Source organism: Gossypium arboreum, chromosome 8 (genome assembly GCF_025698485.1).
Source record: "Gossypium arboreum isolate Shixiya-1 chromosome 8, ASM2569848v2, whole genome shotgun sequence".
Classification (NCBI taxonomy): Eukaryota; Viridiplantae; Streptophyta; class Magnoliopsida; order Malvales; family Malvaceae; genus Gossypium; species Gossypium arboreum.
Window position 1 is genome coordinate 142,233,432 of NC_069077.1, and position 22,980 is coordinate 142,256,411.

The window sequence follows — 22,980 nt, forward strand, 5'->3', positions numbered from 1 at the left end:
TATATTTAACCCAACCCAATAATAGGTCAAGCCCAAATATTTATATTTAATACAGGAAGCCAACAAATTAAATAGATTTAACCCTAAATTTAAAACCTAAACCCAACAACTTTAAACTAAATTAAATAGATATAACAATAAATCATGAATCATGGTCCAAATAAAGAATATATAACACATAATATAATCCAAAAGAAAATATAAGTCCCCACCCCACCCAAAATGACAGTTTCAACAGCATTTTTTTTCCATTTTCATCTCAAGCGGTGACGCCTCTGTTAGTTCTCCCCAACCGCCCAACCGTTGTTCATCGCACTGACTCACACCGTATAGCCTCCCTCATTCTACAAGCCGCGGCACCTCCTCCTCACCATTCGACCTCCCTCTTTCAGATTCACTAAGGTATTTCTTGATTTAGGATTGAAGCTCATTGACTTTTGTGGTTATTGATTGTTATTTGCGTTCTTTGTGATTGATTACCACTTAATTTTTGTTGGTAACCTTTTTTAAAAAAGTTTTCAAAGCTTTCATGGAGTACTTCTCTGTTTTTTTTCTTAACTTATGTTTAATTACTTTTCTTCAATTTGTTGTTACTCTTTCTTATTAAAACTCGTCACTAGTTCATACTCTGTTTATGAAATTTGATTTATTCTAATTTCTAAAATCATCTAATTGCAACCATTTCAGCCATTTGCGGACACAGATGATGCTATATATACATACAACTTCCTATTTGTGCTGTTATGGTCCTTCAGTTCTTGGCGTCCTCTACTTGTTATTGAGTGCCTGGGCGAATTTTTCCTCAAAAATTTCCAGCATTTCATTTTTGACATAAATGTTAGAGCAATAAACTTGGTAATTGTATTGTAATTAAAAATTTATATCCAAATATTCAGTTCCCAGTAGCTAATTTTTATTTGCTATAAAAATTCACATTGTACAGTAAAATAAATGTCATATCCTGAAAAAAAGTTGGTTAACTGACCGAACCAACAGAAGTTAAGTCGGTTCAGTTAGGTTGGATATGGCACTCCAAGGCCGGTTGGATATCTTAGGTTAATGTCGGTTAAGTCAGTTACATACAAATAACCGACTCGCTCACCCCTATAACTCACTCATTCGGCATTTGAATTGAGTAAAAAGCTTTTGGACCATTCATACTGCCAGTTCCAATCCATCACATTTGATTTCCTCAGCTCAGCTGCCTTGCCTTGTGTTGGATGGATTTCATTCTCTTCCTTTCCACAATCTCTGACTCTGTTACTGCCACTTAGAGTTGCCAGATTTTCAAACTAACTGACAGCCAATTTCTCATTTACTACCACTATCATTATTGCTAACACTATCATATCTGGTAAGAATAATAAGATCCTTCATTTTAACATTGAACACAATTGATTGATTTATACATACCAAAGTTTATTAATGTTCTTTTCTCTCTGTACTAACAACGGATTATGTCTCCTGCTCTTTCTAGATCAATAAGTCATGTCTTACTCTCAAGTCTCAATGTTTGCATTCCTTCATTAATTTGACTGAAAACCTATCTTAGGTTTTTAGAGCTTAATCAAAATTGTAGGCTTATTTGCTCTCTCTGGATCTCAGGTATTCTGTTGCGTTGTATTCAAGATTTTCAAGTATTTGTAGAGAGGGTGCAAATAATGCTGCAGTGGATGGGGGGATCGAGACGGAAAGTCACGATTGTAAGCGTTACCTAATCTGAATTTCACTTTTTGACTAGACTCACTCATTCACTCAGAGGTTTTTACTTGTTGCTTGCTACACTCTTCATAATTTTGCTCCCTAGGTTAGTACTTTTATAACTATTTACATGAACTTCTAGTTTACGTGCCACCATTTCATCCCAACCCAACCAAGCTCACTTCTTGCTATAAGTTAATTTCTACTCCCACACCTCTCTCCCCAACATTTCACTACTACTTTCCTGCTTTATTCAATTATATATAATATTATATTCTGCCACATTTGTATTATCACATAGTGATAAACAAACTACACCGCTACTTTTAGAGTATTACTATGACTATGACTATGGCAATCTCATTTTCAACTGCCATTGGGTATCTTCAAATAATACAAATACTTTTGTGCATGCTGTCCTGTCTCTCCACAATCTCAGTCAAGGAAATCTACACACAACAGGTACACAACCTTATTCTATTTTTACTTTTATTTGTTACTCATCAATCATTTTCCTACCTGTCAAGCACTGTAACATAAAATCCAATAAACTGCCACCTACTTTTGTGGAAATTATTTCCTACTTGATGCTTTCCTTTTTCTTGCTATTGTCAAGGCAAAGGCAATACTTTGAACAAAGGAAACAACAAGAAAAGACAACAGGTTATGAGGGCCATGCTGATGAAACTAGCATAGCTGGACGACATCAAAAGGAATGTCGATCTCTGGATATCCTCAGCTTGCTAAACCTCTCAACTTTTTCTGCTGTCGGTAAGTGTTACCCCAGCAGTAAGTGTCCTAAATTTCTTTTGCCGGACAACTGATTTAGGCAACCCAAATAAGATCGCTTGAAATGTGAAGCTGATAATCACCTGCAGCTATGACCTCCATGCTCTGCTCTTTTGCAGCAGGAATTTAGCAATATTTTTGTATGTCTCTTGAAGTTATATTCAATCTTATTTTCATGTCTGAGTCACCCGTTCATTTCTTTCAGTGGTATGTTTTCAGTGCTTTATTCGATATGTAGGTTTCTCTACTAATGCATCATGTGCAAATTTGAAAGGACATGCTAATGTGTTTTTACCAGGGAACTATATCTATCTCAATATTCATAGACATATGTATAAGAGCCACTATATGCTAGTCATAGGAAGTGCCTCACTAGAGATCACTACTTTTTGATACATGGATGGCGTGTTTCATTTTATGCTGTTGTTCAAATTTTGACCAGCCTTGGTTTTTCTCCCTTGTATTCTTTGTTTTTAACTAAGTAGGAAGTCATTGTAAGTCTGGTCCTTCGACAATTAAGTATCAAATGCCAGAGGATCCAGCAAAGATCATTACAAGTTCAGTACCCCCTTCTTATTCTGTTAAAATCAAGGAAGCAGGTATCGGTTAATATCTCTGTGCATAACTTTGTGAACTAGGATGTAACTTCTCTGGAATCCATGGGTTTTCAGTGCAAAATGCCATTTGCTGGTGCAGGTGCTCCACCAGCAAGCTATCAAGGAGAGTTACAATGCCCAAAGTAGGTCAATACTTTATGTCGCGCTGAAATCATATTTATGTGACTAAAAATATCCTCTATTACACATAAACATCAAATCTCTTTTGATTTAGGTGGTGCTAGTCAGAGAAACCTGCAAAAATTTAAACATAGCTACAATTATTTATATTAACAACTTGATGTTAATGTTCAATTACTATTGCATCTGCTTTTACCAAAAAAATAAAGAAAGCTTAAGCAATGTAATATTTTGAGATAATAATTGTACATTGACTAAAATGAAGACTACTCTCTCAAATCATCAAGAACGCTTGCTGACAGTGTGAAAAGCTAATGCTTGTTTTGCTGCGCAGGATTTCATTTAGCGATCATGATAATCATGATTTAAATGCTTCCAATGATAGTTTGGATCTCTGGAATGCATCTGCTGAGAATCGTAAGTTGTAATGTTGGACTATTGGTTATATACAAGATCTCAACCAATTTGGTTTACAATTTCCAAATGTCCTGACAGGATTGTAGCTAGCCAAAAAAGTATATTATTTTCTTATTGCAATATGTAACTCCGGCATACTATTAGGATTCTTTTTTCTTGATGTTGTTAACTAAATATATAGTTCTCTTCAAATTTTCTTTCCATCGTTTACTTTTCCAGAATTATCTGTTTTCGACATGCTTATTAATGATGAATCAGAGGTGGGTTCAGAAAGAAGTCTGGTTCATGAAGCTCATGTTGCATTTTCAGTTAAAGGTATGATACATTAACAATGGAGGGAGTCATTAAGGCAGTAGGTCATGCAGAAGTCGATTTTCCAAAGGAACTATAAGCAAACTTACATAAACAACTGTTTTTCATGAAGTTTCCTCTTTTTATTTGAAATTTATTGTTGTTTGAAACGAAGAGTTAATTTTACGATTGCCTATAAATATAAATAAAAGAACCACAGTAAGCCAAAAATTGGACACTGTAGGAATCGCCAGAAGATAAGTGGATAACTTCTAAATAGAATAGTAACAAAGAAAGTGGCTAGCGTGTAGAGTAGGAATTACAGTTATCCTTACTCATTTAGGCTCTAATTAACCTGCTAGTGCATCACTAAAGAAGGTGTCTCAACTTTGATTAATTACTTGTTTTCTATGTTATCATGATACTGATGCAGTGATATTGGTTTTCAAATTTCAACATCCTAATAACATGGTATTACCCAAATTTATTCTGGTTTATCAGGTTTAGGTAAGATCAGACCAAAGACTCCATTGCACTCACCAAAGCAAGAGGGCAGGTAATGGATAATCTGCAAGATCTCTCATATTCCCTATTCACTCGCTAGATGGTTGTTCTAATACCAGTTAGTTTTAGTTTCCTAGACTACTTTCTGTGTCATGTTGTTTCCATGAGCTGCATACTTCATGAATCTATTTTCCGTTTAAAATGGTACTTCTATTTGCAAGCAGCAATTAATTGTTTCTCTAAATTCAAATTTGTGGTTTACCTACATCATAAAAGAAGGGAATATGAGATTTCCAAAGAAAATAAATATGTTTATCACCAACCTGGAATTCTTTTTGATAGGTGTGATATGATGTGTAAGAAAATCTGGTTGCACTTCAAAGTTAATTGTTTGTTGAGGTATGGACTGGTAAAGTGCAATATTACTTATATAACTGATATGACACATTTAACTGGTGTAGGATGTATTTAAGGTGTGCCTGAGAATATCCTTCTATCATTCTTACAAATTTTTTTTCCCTGAAAAGGCGTCATTGATAAACCTCCCAGGAAGATTCCTTTACTTCATTTGGCCCTCTAAGTGGTAAATAGTTAAGTTCTTTTCATGGCATGAAGCCAAACAGTTCGAAGTTTTTGTACAACTGCTCAAGAGTGAAAGCTACTGAGAGATTTGTAGTCTTCAGTTCTCATTTATTAATATCTTCTATTCTTTTGTATCTTCTTATGGACTATGTTCAACTTACTTCTGTCTATCACACAACTTATATATTTTAGATTCTATGAGACTGACACATTCTTCAGCAGCTGAGTGCTAATTGTTTGTTTGAACAAAGTTTATATGATGTATTTCCTGGTAAACTAAAAGTTATAGAATTAAGGAGTGGTAAAATTTTATCTAAACAGATCTTAACTTTCTGCTATTGTAGAATCTCTTCTGATGATTGCTCATTACCGTGGAACTTTTCAAGGCAACTAAACTCATTGAGGGGTTCTAACTTTGTGCTCAATGATATTGAACTAGAAGTGGTGAGAGAACAAATTGATACTCAGTTTCTTATTTCTATGTTTGCTCTAAATTAATCTTTTCCTTGAAAAATAACCTTCACATTAAATCTCTTTTCTTTTACAACATTAGCCTCCCAAGAATATCATGTTTGTGATTGTGCATCTTAATGTTGTTTAACCTTAAATGATGGGATCGGACTATCAAATGAAATGCTCACTTTTTCTTCATTTGCTTCTTTTTGCAAATTGAATGTATTATATTCTCCTGAAAATTAAACTCAAGTTTCTTATCTTAAATTTGGTAGAGAAGGATTATTATTATCATGTGCTAAATGCAGGATGCTATGATGCAGGACATGGATGTTCCACTTGGTGGCAGTCATTCGCAGTTCTCAGTCGATATAACTGATTCACATGGCAATTGGAAGCCAAACCTCTCCACTTTCTCTGACGACATGCAACTTGACAGCCATTACAGAAATAGCAAGTGCTTTTTTAGTGACACTGACATTTCCTACAATATAGGAAGGGAAGATATATGGGATGGTGAGTCTCAGCTTTAGTCAGTGTTGGTTGTTTTGTTCATGAATCACAATTCTTATTGTTCATTTTACACATTGCACCAACTTGTGATTAAGATATTCAGAAATTCTTTTGCCTATCTTCACTTATTGTTTCAAACATAGATTTTATGTTAGTCATATCCATCTCCTTCATCAAGTCTGTGACTTAATCATAATAATGGGAATATCTCTTGCGGCAGACTATCATTCTTGTTCTCTATGTCAATAAGTACTATTTTGAACTAGTTCTTTTTTTCACAAAGCTTTTCTCATATTTAGATATTATTATACTGTGGAAGGCTTCTCTGGTGCAACATGTCATTTTCTTTTTCTTTTTCTTTTTTTCTTTTATGTTTGTCGGCTAAAGTTAGCTACCAAGATGATGGCTTTCCCCATGAAAGGGAAGATGACATTTCTTGGAAATACTGGCCACACAAAATAGATGGTAATTCTGGAGATTTTTTGGATTATGAAAATGGTGAGATGCCAGATAATGCTTTTGAAGGGCATCAAATGCTGAGGAAAAGGTTAGCAATCAACAGTGAACATTTCCTTGTTCTGAGAGATAGGAGTATACCTTTTCTTTTTGATGAATTCATTACATCTATGCAGGGGTGTCAAAGCAACAAATTTGAATAGTTTAGGTGCTATTTCTCATTCAATTTATGGAATAGTTTAACTCAACACTTTTTATTTAATATTAACAGGACAAATTAGTTTATAATTATTGCTTTGTTATTGGTTTTTTGCTGCATATGCTAACTTTGAACACAAATTATGATATGGCGTCATCCCTTTGTCTTTTAAGAATTTGGAGTGCGCTATTTCACTGACTGAGAATTTTCTGTGGGGGAAATCTCCAGATTCTTGGGATGATTGTTGGCTCAATTTACCTCCAAGAAGGAGGAGTTAAATGTGAAAGTGTGGTTGCCGTATTTCTTTCATGTTATTATTCTTTACTTGATGCATCTATGATTAGAATTGTGATTAAGAATGTTTTCCATCCACCTCTAATTCTTGCTCTTTTTCCACAATCAGATCCTTCTCCAAAGCATTTATCATCTAAAGTTGGTCATGATTTGACAACTTTAATTTGGGAAAGGTATGAAATTTCCCTCCAAAGGTACTTGGGAAATTGGCCTTCTTGTTATTTAATTTTCTAAATAGAACGGTTGCTTTGATATAGTGGCAGGTATAACCCAATTCAAACGGATTATGATATAAGAGATTTCCCAGCCCAACCAGGTTGGCCTTTTATTGAGACTGAAGATTCAAAGGATAGCATGAGCTTGCTGAGGTAAATTGTAGCTACTTTTTGTTGTAAGGTGATTTGGTTGGAAGGTACTACTTTAACTTACATATTTCCTCTCTCTCTCCCTCCCTCAAAGCTTTAGCAGTGAAGAATCATGCTCTTCTAGTGCAGGTTACGTTTGATTTCATAAATTGCTTTGACAATTCATTGTCATTTTGTAGTCTTTAATGAAAAGCTCCTCTTGTGAAACTAAGCAAGCATTTAAAATATTTAATTGCAGTTAGGGGTGAAACGATAGACAGTTCACCTCCAAATCTAATGCCTAGGCAGAGCAGAAGAATATGTAGTACATTTGGTAGGACCAGAATGAAGTATGATTTGGACAATGATTTTGGCAAGGAAACACGTTGCGAAGACAGAGATAATCTTGGGCAACCATCTGGCAAATATATGAGGACTCCAGTTCCGCACAAGTCAAAAGCAACCAAGCGTGCAAGCTATTGTCTCCAAGCGGGAATAGAACTATCTCAGAAATGGTTGCTTGAGGAAGGATGCAATGCAGTTGATATAGATTTGGGTTTCAGTTCTTCCCATTGCACCTCACAGGCAAACCTTCCATCTGTAGGATCCCAGCTGTGGGCTGAAGATCCTATTGGTGCCTTTCCTGTTCCTGAACTGAATCTTGATGTCAAATCTTGCTTTAATGCACCTAAGCACAGTGAATCTATTCACTGTTTGCCTTTTAGCTGTTTCACATCTGAGAAGTTTGCTTTTTGCCAACCATTGAATCAAACAAACTCTTTTGATTCTCCTGTATTCTCAAATATCAGGGCTGGATCAATCAAGCATGTCCTATCTCCAGATTCAGGAAGACAAGGTGTTCCTTTGGATTTGTTTGATGCTGATCAACATAGAGAGATTGGATTTCTTGATTTATCAGTACGAGGACGAGTTAATGGAGATGATAAAAGAAAATCAAGGTCCCCACCAACCAATTGCGAACAGTTAGAATTTGAAATGGAAAATTGCTTTGGAAATGATTTATTCCTTTCAAAGGAGCCCATAGTAATGGGTGGTTCAAATCCCAATAACAAGGAGGATGAATTCAAGGAAGCAAAAGATGAAACTCTAGAAACAAAGGGAAGCCTTGGTGTGAAAACATCACCATCTGTTAAGATCCATGAGAAAGGAGAGAGCAAAGGGTAACTATAACCTACTCAGATTTCATCTTTCCAATTTGCCATCACTCTTTTTTCCTTGCCCTCTGTCAAGGAAGATGCTGAGATAAGGCTTTTCATTGCTACTAGATATGAGTGTGATGTAGAAATTCCACTTCCTTGTCAAAGCGGGACAGAACAGAAGGTATATCTTATTTTAGCATACGGTTTTTTTAATATATATACATATATGCATATTAAAGTTTGAACTGCCATTAGATATTTGCTTGATGTTCTGGATTCATGTATAACGTTTGAATCAGAGCTCAATGCAGGAACAGAAATGAAAGGTCCAGGGTTGAGGAGGGAAAAGCTATAAATAGAGGAGAGTAAGGTGGGGATAATCTAAGCAGGTAGGAAAAATAGCTATGTTGTTCAATTTGTTTAGCTAGAGAAAGTTGCAAGGAAGGGAAATGGAACATTTGATTATGCCTTGCCTTGGACATTTTTATCGTCATCAAGAAGTTGAAAAAATATAAATAGAGTTGGAGATTGGGTAACAGGGGATTCTAGGTTTTCTGGTTTTCTCTAATCGATACACTTTTAAGTAGCAGAAAATGGTGGCGACTCTTTTTTTTTTTTTTTTTTTTGTTAACTGCCTAGAATTGAACTAAGCTCTTTTGCAATTGCTATTGCTAATCCCAGCAACTACTCCATCTGTCAATGTGTAATGTTTCATTTCTCTGATAATGATGGGCTGATCCTGTGGAAGGGCGGTTGCCTTGCCCCACCTGGAGCTAATCCAACCTTGGAAAGATTTCACCAATTTCGATGTCCAGAGAACCCGGGAAAAGACCCCAAGTCAATTAAGTTTTGAACCATTGACATGAAATTGGAAACCCCATTTCCCCCGGTGTTATTAGCATAATAATTGCAGCTTTGGTCCACCGGTTCTATTGTGTGTATTTATATTTTAAATTATAATTTCAACATACTAAAGGGTCTGAGATAACTAAAATGGTCATTGAACTTTGGTGATAATTTTTTTGCCATTGAAATATAAGGTTTTGGTCACTTTGTTTATTAATAGCCGCATTAATTTAAGGTTAAATATAAAATTTCATCTCTGAATTATAGCTAATACATTCCATTTGGTACTTCAATAATATTTTTAGTAATAAATTTAAAATATTAAAAATTTTAAGTATAAAAAATCTTGAAAATTCTGAAAATTTACTATTTATTATTTGAAATTAAAAAACAATTTTAAAATTATAATTATGTAAAAAAATTAAAAATCATAAAAATTTAACAATTGTATAATAGTTTTGTTTATTATCAACTTAACGTGAACAAATTTATGTCATTGGAAACCTACTGCGAATTTAACCAATGTGTATTTCCACTCAAGTTCAGGTCAACAGAAAATAACAGAGCTTAGGGGTTTTACCTATGTTTTCTAGCTGACGTTGGCCTTTGCTCTGTTGTTCGAGAATGGCCAAATTTAAAAACTAATGCAAGCTTGTGAATAATGCAGGAGCCCACAGTGTGAATTGAGGGTCCATCAATAGTGCTGTAACAACTAGTGTAAAGCCAGAGTCCACTGACAATGCAGTGACCCCCAATGTCAAGCCAGAATCACCTGGGAAGATTTGGTAAGTGCTCTGTTCATTAACTGAAAGTTTTCTGGTGATCTAAAAAATCGAAAGTTGTGTTTGATGTTTATCTTTAGATATATGCTTATTTGAAGTTTTTCAGAAGATCTGATAGGATAGTCGTCTTTTAATGTTTTGTTTTCCTAGTGAATAGTCTGCTTCAACATTTGAATCTTATTCATGTTTCCTTTTCATATGTGCTTATATTACGAGCTTCGACATCTAGTAACATTTTTTTAAGAGCCTTCATAAAGACTTTTAACAGCTACCATTTCTTCTAAAAACAAATGCTTTTGGTTTTATCCAACCAAGTGAGGGCCTTTATGATTTTCAAGCCAGGGCAAAGAAACATGTTTTACATTTGCATGCTTGATATTTTGTTTCATGATGAGTTTTGTGGAGATAATCACTACTCAGAGCTTAGTTTCATGAAATGTCATTCTCATACGTGCAAATTAATTTGTTGTCGTTTGTGTGTTAATCAAAATGTTGTTGGCATTAGCAAAATCAGGAATATGTCCGCAGATGCACAACTAAAATTAGAGATCTAATGTACAAAGTTTGATTAGGTGAGCTGAATCAGGTAGAGATATTGTATGTAACAATGCTTGATTAGGTGGTTTGAATCAGGTAAAGATATTGTAGGAAATTGTATTGAAGCTGTCGAGGTTGTGTGGATTAGCAGCTAGGGGATTGTTTGGTATGATGTTTTGAAGTTGATGTATGTGATTTTTGCTGTTTATTGCAGCCTTAATGAAAAATCCGTATTATTTTATTTCTTTCTTAACAAAGAAATATCAGTACTCACTGTTGCACTGAAGAAAATTTTAAATAGGTTTGAATTTTGCTTCCATTGGCTGAAAGCTTTAAGGCTATCACTTCTGGTAAAGATTTTACAATAAGCCTTTTTATTTTATTAGGCAAACACTTTGTATATTTTTAATTCCGACCAACCTTCTCAATTTGTCTCTCCTTTCTCAAACGTTTTATGCATCTTCTCTTCTGTAATGTGATACATCTCTGCTCTTTACAACGACCGTTTTCCTGCTTCATTTCATCTTTCTGACACATGTACTTAGCACCTTTTTGGTATCTTCATTTTTCTTTTTTTCTCCCTTTTTAAGTGAAGAGATAAATGACTTTCTAGTAAAAGATATTTTATTGGTAACAAAAGAAATATGGCCTTAATTGTTCTTTTCTTCAAATGTTATTATTGATGATAAATGATGGTATGAATTATTTTAGCATCTTAGTATTCAATGAATACATTTTTTGTCTTATCCATTTTATAAGTTAAAACATATAATCAATATTTTGGTCTCTGCATAGTATTTCATTGATTATTTTTAGATGAAACTTGGAGATGCTAGAACATAACTTCAGCTCTTTGGTAAATTTTACAAATATTTTTATAGAATTGTGATTAATTCGATATAGACCTGGATGAGAAGGTCATCAACAGTTTGTTATCGGACTAAGTCTTGGACTCTTCAGGAACTACTTAATTTGGAACTATCAAGTGAATCTTATCTTCTTTCATTTGTTCATATTTTTGTAACTTTCTTTTTCATTTTAGTCTGTTGCTTACAATTATGTAGCAATTGGAAAGTTTCCTTGAGTTTGAATAATCTTTGATAGACTTTTGTGTCAGTTTTGAGTTAGGATTTTTAATTTTTTCTAGTTAATTTGGTTGGATTGGATTTGGTTGATCTCCAAATATGGATCAATGATTTCTCATGTTAATTTGCCAAGAAATAGCCTTTAGTTTTGCGTTAGGCTCGGGGTTAGGCCCTTTCATTTCTCTGTAGCTTCTAGTCAGGCGGGCTTGGGCTTTTGGCATGTTGAGCAGTTAAATAGGTGACAATCGAAGATAATGTGTTGTCCTTTCTGTTAACACTAGCTGATATCTGATATTTGATCAACATTAACTGAAAAGTGATAACAAAATATCAAACGTGAAGCATGAAAATCTTCAGCTATGATTATAGTTTTTGTTTGCAAAACTATAATCTGAGGTTGAAAGTTTTAGCTTTTTAACCTCTTAGTTTGATTTCTATTTGCGAATGTTAATTTATGTTATTGTTTTCTGTGTGAATCATGCATTCACCTTTTATTTATCTGTTTGGGGGCAGGTTCACACGAATATATTCTTGCTGTTTCTTTAGGTTAATATGTTAATTCTTTTCTGCTAGGTTTAAGTTTATTCGACATTCATTTGCGCTAACATTATGTTTGTTTGCCTTTTTTTTGTTTGTAGGTCTTAGCTTTTAGGGACATATCTCCCCAGGCTCCTACGCACATTTTGATTATTCCAAAATTAAAGGATGGCCTAACTGGTTTGTCTAAGGTACAATTTTTTTTGTCCTCATGACTAACTGAGCAGTAAAGATATATGCCCTCTATCATAGAGGAAACTACAATTATGGCTGGGTATTAATTTGGAAAAAAAGTACGGAGTATTGTTAAAAGAATGCTGCTCAAGTTTTGTCAATTTGATTTGCCTTTTGCGTTTTGCTCACTCTTGATGCTGTATGAGGAAAAGAAAGAGAAGGAAAATAGGAGTGAAATTAAATGGAAATTGTATCGAGAAATTCTGGTGGTAAAGACTAAGAGAGTCTTAGTGGTTATAAGAAGGTGGGGAACTGAAAGAACATCAATGCTGAGGAAAACCTTAAAACTTGATATGCAAGTATTGATAGGTATAGGCCATAAATCCATGAGATAAATTGAGCTTCTAAATATATCCGTACAATGAAAAACCCTAATAAAACCTTAAAGCAATATCCATTATTCATCCTTGTTGGAAGAAATTGTCTTTAGAGTTAAATTGCATATACCCCTCCTTCCTTGAGTCAAAATAGATGACCTTCCCAATGAACAGAAATTATGTCACTGAGTCTAGAATTAAAAAGCTCATCACCAAGTTATTTCAATCCATCAACTTATTGCAATCACTAAAACACTTGTAAGGTGTGTAATGAAACAAACATAAGGCTCAAAGATGTCCGATGAAATAATTTAGTGTTAGAATTTGCAATTTGTGTATCCAAGGCTTGTTCATTTGTTTTCTATGTCATAATCATGTTTAAGGTGTCATGTATTTATTATAAGTTTTGACATTTTAAAATGATTGGTGTTATATTGATTTTGATATGTTTTTGTGCTTGTGTAATACTGTATTTTAGCTATTTTTCTTGTGTCGTGTACAATATTACCAGGTCTGTTTAGTAACAATATTTTCTCCAAAAGGTTTCTCTTTTTAGGACGTCGGCCATTCATATTAACCCAAGGTATCTCTCTCTACAATCTGAAGTGAATTTCTACAATCTCTCTCTACAATTTCTGCTGTCGGTAAGTGTTATCCCAGCAGTAAGGGTCCTAAATTTCTTTTGACGGACAACTGATTTAGGCAAACCCGAATAAGATCGCTTGAAATGTGAAGCTGATAATCACCTGCATCTATGATCTTCATGCTCTGCTCTTTTGCAACAGGAATTTAGCAATATTTTTGTATGTCTATTGAAATTATCTTCAATCTTATTTTCACGTTTGAGTCAGCCATTCATTTCTTTCAGTGGTATGTTTTCAGTTCTTTATTCGATATGTAGGTTTCTCTACCAATGCATCATGTGCAAATTTGAAAGGACATGCTAATGTGTTTTTACCAGGGAACTATATCTAACTCCTTGTGCTATTGCAGATGGATATACCTTCCAGTTTGGCTTTATCTTTCCTTTTCTTTCTGCTACTATCTTTTTCTTTTTCTTTTGTTTTTATTTATTTATTTTCTCTTCCTCCCTTTCTTTAATACCCAGATTCTATCTGGGTCTCATTCCATTTTTTTCCTGATTTTTTTTTTTTTTAGCTTTTGTGTAACCACGTGCCAAAAAAAACACTTGCTACAGCAGGCTATTGAAATCCCACCTTTCATTGGATTGTAATTTAAGGTATGATTTTCACTTCGACTAACTTTTTCTTTTGACGTCTTTTTTAGTTTCAGACCTATGCTTATCTTCTCTTATTTCTGTGGGTATTGTGGTTTTCATCTCTGTTTTAGTTTTCAGATTTATGCTTCTTTTTTAGTTTTTTCAGTGTGTTTTTGTTATTCGTTTTGTGTTCAGCCTTATGAAACACTGCTTATATTCGTCTTTTTAAATCTTGAGATGTCCTCATTTTTTTTGATAGTTTATCGCTTGGTGTGTGTTCTATTTTTTTTCGATTGTTTGTCTCCCTCTGTATTTAAGGACATTTTCTTACAAATCTTTCAGTCCTATTTATGAGATTTTATAGTGAAGATATGTTTCTATCAACTATACAAGTATCTACCCTAAAACCCTAACTGATTAGCAGAAAATAAATGGAAACATTTTCTTGTTTCTTTCCCTATTATTCTCTTGATTTTCCCTTAAAACTAATTAAATCATACTGAGTTTTTAAATATTTTCAGAGAATTTGAGATTAGATATTCTCACGACGAGGTTTTAGTAAGTACTGTGATATTGGGTTAGCTTGCGTGGGAGCAGATTTTTCTAGTGTTTTGTTGTAGTTAATATTCATTCTTATTTTGCCTGGGGATATCCCATTCCGGGACAAATTACTTCAAGAATATCCCCAATATATCCTGTTCCGGTTCAGTTGTTTTTTGCCCGGTTCAGTTGTTTTAGTAACCGGCTCAGATTTTTTACTTGTTTGAGCAGGGATACATGTAATTATTCCTGCAAGTGATATCCCGTTCCTGTGATATCCCAGTTGGGGATATCTTACTCTACGGATATCCCGGTTTGGGGTCTAAGGGTTTTAGGCTTGGGGCTTCGGTTTGAGGCTTAAGGTTTACGGTTGAGCTGGTGTTTTCGGCCTTTTATTTTAGTGTTTGGGGCTGTGGACTGCTTAAATTTTGGTTACTGGGTTATTGAGCTCAGGTTGTAACCAATGTACTGGACTGGTTTTGGGCCTTCATTTAGTTAGTTATATGGGCCCTTCTACTATTATTTTGTTCTCTTAATTTGGGTTTTATTCAGTTTTGTGTATATACTATTTATTTAGTTATTTTAATGTCCAGTACGATATTTTTTTTCAAAAAATAAAATAAAATTCAAACCGTTTTTAAAATAAATAATATAAAAACTATTTCTTCATTCATCTCTCTCACGTTCGGTTCTCCCTTGATTCTCTCCTCTTTTCCCCTTTTTTCTACTATTTTTCTTCTTTTTCTCTCTTCCTCCTTTATTCTTCTCCTTTCTAACAAAGCGCTGCCGCTTCCTCCACACACTTTCCAGCGTCTTACCTCCGATCAGGCCAGCTTCCTTCCCATCATTCGAAATTTAAATCCTCAAATATATCTATACAGTCCATTGCCCCCCATTTCTTCGAAGATTCTCTCTCACTCTCGGTCTCTTTTCAACGTTTTCCTGCCATTCTTTTTTAGCTTTGGGTATCCACAGGCCAAAAAAAGACACGCTAGAGTAGGAAGAGAGTTTTCGTGAAAGAGAAACCCTAAGTTTTGTGGTTCCGATTTTTCTTTTCACGTCTTTTTTAGTTTCAGACCTCTGCTTATCTTCTCTTATTTCTGTGGGTAATGAGATTTTATAGTGAAGATATGTTTCTATCAACTATACAAGTATCTACCCTAAAACCCTAACTGATTAGCAGAAAATAAATGGAAACATTTTCTTTTTTCTTTCCCTTTTATTCTCTTGATTTTCCTTTTTCAACAAGTAAAAACATTATATTTAAGAGAAAACTAATGAAATCATACTGAGTTTTTAAATATTTTCAGAGAATTTGACGTTAGATATTCTCACGACGACGTTTTAGTCAGTACTGTGATATTGGGTTAGCTTACCTGGGAGCAGATTTTTCTAGTGTTTTGTTCTAGTTAATATTCATTCTACTTCTCTATGGGGGATACCCCATTCCGAGATAAACTATTCCACGAATATCGGCATTATATCCCGTTCCGCTTCAGTATTTTTGGTGCCCGGTTCTGCTGTTTTAGTAACCGGTTCAATTATTTTACGTGTTTGAACCGGGATACCTGTCGTTGTTATTCCTTGCAGGGATATCCCATTCCAGGGATATCCCGGTTTAGGGGTTTAAGGGTTTGAGGCTTGGGGCATCGGTTTGAGGCTTAGGTTTGTAGTTGGGCTGGTGTTTTTGGGCTTTCGTTTTAGTGTTTGTGGCTGTGGACCGCTTAAGTTTTGGTTACTGGGTTATTGAGCTTAGGTTGTACCCAATGTACTGGGCTGATTTTGGGCCTTCATTTAGTTAGTTAGATGAGCCCTTTTATTATTATTTTGTTCTCTTAGTTTGGGTTTTATTCAGTTTTGTGTATATACTATTTATTTAGTTATTTTAATATCCAGTCCGATATTTTTTCAAAAAATAAAATAAAATTCAAACCGTTTTCAAAATAAATAATATAAAAACTCTGTCTTCATTCATCTCTCTCACGTTCGGTTCTCCCTTGATTCTCTCCACTTTTCCCCTTTTTTTTACTATTTTTCTTCTTTTTCTCTCTTCCTCCTTTATTCTCCTTTCTAACATAGCGCTGCCGCTTCCTCCACACACTTTCCAGTGTCTTACCTCTGATCGGGCCAGCTTCCTTCCCATCATTCGAAGTTTAAATCCTCAAATATATCTATACAGTCCATTGCCCCCCATTTCTTCGAAGATTCTCTCTCACTCTCGGTCTCTTTTCACCGTTTTCCTGTCATTCTTTTTTAGCTTTGGGTATCCACAGGCCAAAAAAAAGACACGCTAGGGTAGGAAGAGAGTTTTCGTGAAAAACCCTAAGTTTTCTCTGGCTTTTCTGGTTCTTGTGATTTTTGAAATTCGCTGCTTCAACGGTGACTCATTTCAGGTATCAATCTCTTTTTAGTTTCAGCTCCATGCTTTTTTACTTGTATTTCAGTGGATTTTTCTTAGGGTTTTTGGTTTTCAGCTTTAGAAATACTGTTTTGTTCCGTCTTTCAGATCTATAGATGTCGGTCTTGTTCTTCATTTTTGTTTGTTTATCGTCTACTACTTGTTGTACTTTATTTTTGGATTGTTTGTTTCCCTCTGTTTAATATTATAGCTTTTGTGTTATTATCTATTTCTTTTAAATCTTTGTTTAGCAAAATACTAATTGCCTAAACAAAAAGCATCCGTATGTAAATTGTTTAGTGCATCTGTGTTGGCTTGATTTTAGTTCTAGGAACCCGGTGGGAGTTGTGACGCATGTAGAGTTTATTTGGTAGTTTTTCTGGATGGTAATAACACGTCATTTTAATTTGTTGTGAGTTGTGACATTCTGTTTCTTAGTTTTCTCCAAAAGTCTGTACTTTAGTTTTAAAATAATAATAATAATCTAATTGGGATGTTTGTTGATATTGATAAGAATTGGAGAATTTCAACCGATTTGCTAATTGCAAAGGTTTTTGTCGATTTGGGCTTCATGATCATTTACGGTGGAGGTTGTCATGATTCGTGTATGCATATATGTTTTCTTTTCTTTTTCATACTGCTAGGTGCTTGCATTAGTCAGTAAGTATTGGGTATATTTTCTTTAAAATTGTTGGGATTGTCTGAGTTCTGTTGGGTATGATTTGCAAATGGATTTTGATTGGAAGTTTTAGGTAGACCATGGTATCTCTGTATATCAGCTGAATGGGAAGTTTTGTGTGATTATTGATATATCCATTTGGTGAAAATACTCTGATTTTGGTTAAAGATAGAATTATATTCATCTGTGTTAGCTAGCCTTACATGAAGGGAAATTGAGTTGTAATCTTTTAAATGAATAGGTTCTAGTCTCAATCCGTAGATTAACATAATTTTAATTTGCTTATTGGTAGATGCTTTTTTACTTGTATGTCAGTGGGTATTTTTATGATTTTTTTTTCCTGCTTTATAAATCCTTTGTCTTTGCCTTTTCATCTCTGTTTTTAGTTTAATATGTATGCTTCTTTTTACTTCTATTTTCTGTGTGTCTTTGTCATGGTTTTTGGTTTCACCTTTAGAGAATCACTGTTTCATTCCTTATTGGAAACGATTGATGTTAGTGGTTAGATACCAAAATTGATAATTTAGTACCAAAATGTGAATAAAAATTGAAGTAACAAAAATGTTAAAGAAATATATAAAAAATTTAGAAGGCTAAAATGGTGAATAAAGTCATTAAGAAAAAAACCTAAGGTTCAGTTTTTCTCAAACCCTACCATAATATTGTGTCCAAAATACTCGCAACGTGGAGATCTCGAATGGTGCATGCATGGAGATCTCGACAAGGTCCACGAGACCATTAAATACATCGAAAATACTCGCAACATCAAAATCGACCTCCTCCTTTGTTGCGGTGATTTCCACGTTCTTTCTCTCACTCTCACTTTCTCCCTTCAATTTGCTGTTTTTATATGAAAATTTGTCACTTTCCAAATACTCATTTTTTTATATGAACTTAATTTATTTTTTCCCTTGGAGTGAAAGAGATATGGATAGCCTCAATGTGCCTCCAAAATATAGGGAGATGGAAGTCATTCTGGATATACTATTCAGGTGAGGAGGTTGCCCCAGTTCCCACCATTTTTACTGGTGGAAATCATGAAGCTTCCAATTATTTATGGGAATTGTAAGTGACCCCCTTTTCTTCATATGTTCTAGCTTGGGGATTTTGATTTACAATTATTTATGGGAATTGTAAGTCACCCCATTTTCAAAGCTGAACATATGAAGAAAAGGAACTCTTGTTGACCATTTCTGGTTGCTTATTGGTTGAAACATATTTCCTAGATCCAGCAAGGAACTATTGGAAGCAAGCCTGCTGCTCAGCTGCTTGAAAAACTCAAAACCATCATATTGGTTTTCAGCTCACTCGCACTGTAAATTCACTGCTCTTGTTGAACATGAAGAGGGTGGTGAAGTGACAAAATTTCTTGCACTCGATAAATGCCTTCCAGGGCTCAAGTTCTTGCAGGTAGGTATCATAAGTTTTGACCGTTTCATTTAGGTTCTTTCTTTTGGTCTTTGCTGGAAGCTAATAAATGAATTCTGTCTTTCTCTGCTTTTGGTCTTTGCTGGAAGCTAATAAATGAATTCTGTCTTTCTCTGATCTTTTAGATTGTTGCTATTGAATCTGATCCAGGACCTTGTGAGGTTCAATATGATGAAGAATGGCTGGCAATAGCAGGAAAATTCTGTCTTTCCTTTGACCTTTCGATGTGGAGACTTTGGGTGTGTGTATATATGACATTTTTGTTTTGACCATGTTGTTTTGACCATGACACTCATCTCGCTCCTCCTTTCTTTTTTGGGTTGGGTGGACTAATATTTTATTTAAAAATGTGCAATTTTCTATTTTTGCAGGTACTATTACTCTCCAAGAACTAGTGAGCTGACAACTGCTGTTCTAATATGTAGGAGAACACAGCTCGACATGCAAGATTGTCGTCAATTGGTTAAGAGCAGGATAGAAGACAGAGGAGCCAAACCTTGTGAATTTTCTCAAACAGCTCCACCTCACAACCCCTCTCATTCAGTTTCAAACACTACTTTTTTCTGGTAAATAATATGGTGATATTTTGATGCTTTTCCTTCTTTGAGGTGCTAAAAGTATCTCAATTAATGGTTTTAACTTTTTTATTTAAGAAACTCACCATGTATGTTTGCATATTTATGCCACTTATCACTGTCATGATTAGGCATCTCGATATTACTGTCACAGTCATTCCAAATCACTATCCATCATTTTTTATCTTTGTTTAGCTCAATTAATTGTTGGTTAGCAAATGCATTCTTATTTATTTAGAATTGCAACTAGAATATTCATGACTTTTGCAATTTGTTTTTGGTCAATTTCCTTTTTAATTATTAAAATTTTCTCACCTTGTGTAGGTTCTCCCCATAATCCTCAGACTGTTATCTTTCTTGGAATTGCTAGATCTTCCTTATGTTCTTGATAATGCATCAGACTCCAGGGATACTCCTGCTTCATTGCCTCGAAAAGGTAAAGAGTTTTCTATTTACCTTGCCCACTCAGTTTTGATGCATTGTCCCGTTATACAGTTCTTGGTGGCTTTTAGTTAATCTTCGTTGTGATGCAGTCAAACCTAGAGTATACATGATTCTAGGAATACCTTTTGCTTCTCGTGTTTAATATGGTGCTGATGCTCTCTCATATAGCTTAATAGGATAGATAATTGATCATTTGCTTTCAATCAAGGTAGAACATAGAATGCGCCTAATGTTTTGAGCATCTGTGCATATCATACATAATGCTATAAATTTGCCTTCATATAGGTTGATTGAGCTAAATCCATTAAAATTTCTTAAGGTGACATCGTTTTTCCTGTTGGTTCATTAGATGATTACAGTGAAGACATTCCTATTGAAGACGAGGATGAAATAGAAGATGATGCAGAACCGAACAATGAAAACAGGTCCTCATCAATGTCAATAATGTTTTCTATCAACCAAGAGGTTTATTAGTGCAAAAAGATTGATGGCAATATCTTGCTATTCCATGAGGCTTTACTGATTTCTGAAGTTGGCAGCTTAGTTTAATGGCCCACACTTTTCCAACTTTCATCAGCAGAGGAGAGCTCCTATGCAAGTTGTGGGGTTTGTTGTTTCCTTTTTTCTTCAAAATGGATAAATCACAATAGCATGGGGTTGTATCTTGCTTCTTGCAAATTTAGTAATTTGTTGAATTCCGACATCCAGGAACATCGGACAAGCCATGGCACCCTTTTTCAGGCATGAACTTATTTCTTTTTCAATAAGCAATTTTTAGACATGGCCATTGGTTTCAAAATGGTAGCTAGATCTAGATATATGGTACATGGACACTGCCGAGAGTTTATTTGGTAGTTTTTCTGGATAGCATGTCTATTTAATTCGTTGTGAGTTGTGATATTCTGTTTCTTAGATTTCTCAAAAAGTCTGTACTTCAGTATTAAAATACTAATAATAATAATAATAATCTAATTGGGATGCTTGTTGATATTGATAAGAATTGGAGAATTTCAACCGACTTGCTAATTGCAAAGGTTTTTGTCGATTTGGGTTTCATGATCATATACGGTGGAGATTGTCATGATTTGTGTATGAATATATGTTTTCTTTTTCATACTGCTAGGTGCTTGCATTAGTCAGTAAGTATTGGGTATATTTTCTTTTAAATAGTTGGTATTGTCCTAGTTCTGTTGGGTATGATTTGCAAATGGATTTTGATTGGAAGTTTTAGGTAGAACCATGGTATCTCTGTATGTCAGCTGCATGGGAAGTTTTGTGTGATTATTGATATATGCATGTGGTGAAAATACTTTGATTTTGGTTAAAGATAGAATTATATTGATCTGTGTTATTTAGTCTTATATGAAGGGAAATTGAGTTGTAATCTTTTAAGTGAATAGGTTCTTTTAAGTGAATAGGCTACTCCGGGTATATCTCACTTCTATGCTATCTCGGTTCACTAGTATTAGTGCCTGGTTTGGTAGTTTTAGTGTCTGGTTTAGCTTTTTTTCTTATTTGGACCGGGCCACTTCTTGTACTTATTCTTGGCAGGGATATCCCATTTTAGGGATATCCTAGGGTTGGATATCCCGATTTTGGGCTACACCAATTTGTTGCTATCCCGGCTTGGATCTATCCCGGTTTGGGGTTTTTAAAAAAATTATAAATAAAAAATTTAATATGCACGGGTTGAGGTTTTTCAAAATTTTAGTTTTTGGGTTGAGCCCGTCTCAACCTTAGCTTTTAAGTTCACTCAATTTTCAAAAAATTCTCCCATGATTATTAATGCATTAAATTTTGTTGTTTATTCATTCAAACTACGATAGCTATTTGAGTATCTTATTTATCTTATTATTCTGGGAGGGAGAGCAAATGTGATGAGGAATATCTCCATGAATTGGACTACTTGTCACTCTTATTCTAGGTAGGGATATCCTATTCAGAGATATCTCAGTTTGGGAATATCCCATAAATGGATATCTTGGCTTGGTTATAGCCTATTCGAAGGATATCTCGATGTTGGTTTTAGGGTTTTTTTTTTTTGAAGAAAATTATTGGGTTGTTATTAAAATGCAAAAACAAATAAAACCATCAGGACTTAAGTAAAATAAAACTTTGGAAAAAGAGGGTCTAAGCACATTATGATAGTAATATTTAAAAAAGATTGTATCTTCAATTTATAAAAATTAAATATAACTTTTTAAAGGTCAAATCTTGTTATGCTATTTTCAAGATAAAAAGATAGTAGGAGGAGTTTCCTTAATAATTTTTTATCAAATTCATTAACAAAAATAATAATAATAGTGTGTCTACTGTACTTTGAATTTCTATTTTATTGTTTTTATTTATGCAGAAAGAATTAATATGGTAACTATTTTTATTTTGATAGTTAAGAGTCAGTTTTTGCAAGAAAAAGTTATTGAATTAGCTCTAATTTTATTTAATTAATAAATATATTATTTATTTATTTTTATAAATTTTATATTATATAAAAATAGATTTCAAAGTTGAAAGGTTAAGTTTACTTTAAGAAAAATATTATGTATTTATCAAGTTTAATTCAATTTAATATGTAGGTAACTCTAATTATTAATTAAATAATGTAATTCAATTTAAAATTTATAAGTAGTAAATTTAAATCACTTTGTTTTTAAGTAGATAATTATATTTATTTATTTTTATAGTTCAAAATTTTAAGTTATATTCTCTTTTATATTTTTAAATATATATTTTATTAAATTTTTAATAATAAAATTATTTATGAATTATTAGAAAATATAAAGTATGTAAATTAAAATATATGAGTAATAATAAAATTTACATTTTTAGTTTGAAATGCCTAAGAATCGTACTTAATTTTATTGAAGTAATAGGAAAACTCTACTTAATCCTAATTAGTTTTAAAATATATTAAAAAAT

General features: G+C 33.9%; 2 protein-coding genes across 5 annotated transcripts; both read left to right on the top strand.

The window, feature by feature from the left end:
- Positions 1-183: 183 nt before the first annotated feature.
- LOC108481914 (uncharacterized) lies at positions 184-9,503 on the top strand. 3 transcript variants are annotated; one of them, XM_053018156.1, is made up of 17 exons: positions 184-402; positions 1,606-1,703; positions 2,141-2,163; positions 2,318-2,472; positions 2,976-3,089; positions 3,187-3,229; positions 3,562-3,644; positions 3,864-3,959; positions 4,437-4,491; positions 5,366-5,465; positions 5,798-5,990; positions 7,046-7,109; positions 7,194-7,304; positions 7,396-7,430; positions 7,540-8,461; positions 8,567-8,621; positions 8,752-9,503. In XM_053018156.1, exons 2-17 carry the CDS (start codon positions 1,662-1,664, stop codon positions 8,761-8,763), a joined length of 2,103 nt encoding a protein of 700 aa, XP_052874116.1. In that variant the 5' UTR covers positions 184-402; positions 1,606-1,661; the 3' UTR covers positions 8,764-9,503. The 3 variants fall into 3 exon arrangements, with proteins under 3 accessions (XP_052874116.1, XP_052874115.1, XP_052874117.1); XM_053018155.1 differs by having other exon boundaries at positions 8,740-8,976; XM_053018157.1 differs by lacking the exons at positions 8,567-8,621; positions 8,752-9,503 and having other exon boundaries at positions 7,540-7,914; positions 8,090-8,405.
- Positions 8,754-21,061, top strand: LOC108481916 (lariat debranching enzyme-like). Of its 2 annotated transcripts, XM_017784992.2 has the most exons (9): positions 8,754-8,829; positions 9,954-10,071; positions 12,329-16,930; positions 18,538-18,606; positions 18,841-19,024; positions 19,168-19,283; positions 19,414-19,608; positions 19,942-20,053; positions 20,411-21,061. In XM_017784992.2, the coding sequence occupies exons 4-8, from the start codon at positions 18,542-18,544 to the stop codon at positions 19,952-19,954; spliced, it is 573 nt and encodes a 190-aa protein (XP_017640481.1). In that variant the 5' UTR covers positions 8,754-8,829; positions 9,954-10,071; positions 12,329-16,930; positions 18,538-18,541; the 3' UTR covers positions 19,955-20,053; positions 20,411-21,061. The 2 variants fall into 2 exon arrangements, with proteins under 2 accessions (XP_017640481.1, XP_017640475.1); XM_017784986.2 differs by having other exon boundaries at positions 12,329-18,606.
- Positions 21,062-22,980: the final 1,919 nt, after the last annotated feature.

Coding starts and splice junctions, on each gene's coding strand:
- LOC108481914 (XM_053018155.1), top strand. CDS start 1,662: ATGCTGCAGTGGATGGGGGGATCGAGACGGAAAGTCACGATT. Junction 3,090..3,186: donor TGTTAAAATCAAGGAAGCAG/GTATCGGTTAAT, acceptor TTGCTGGTGCAG/GTGCTCCACCAGCAAGCTAT. Junction 5,466..5,797: donor ATGATATTGAACTAGAAGTG/GTGAGAGAACAA, acceptor GCTATGATGCAG/GACATGGATGTTCCACTTGG.
- LOC108481916 (XM_017784986.2), top strand. CDS start 18,323: ATGGAGATCTCGACAAGGTCCACGAGACCATTAAATACATCGAAAATA. Junction 19,025..19,167: donor CAGGGCTCAAGTTCTTGCAG/GTAGGTATCATA, acceptor CTGATCTTTTAG/ATTGTTGCTATTGAATCTGA. Junction 19,284..19,413: donor TCGATGTGGAGACTTTGGGT/GTGTGTATATAT, acceptor CTATTTTTGCAG/GTACTATTACTCTCCAAGAA.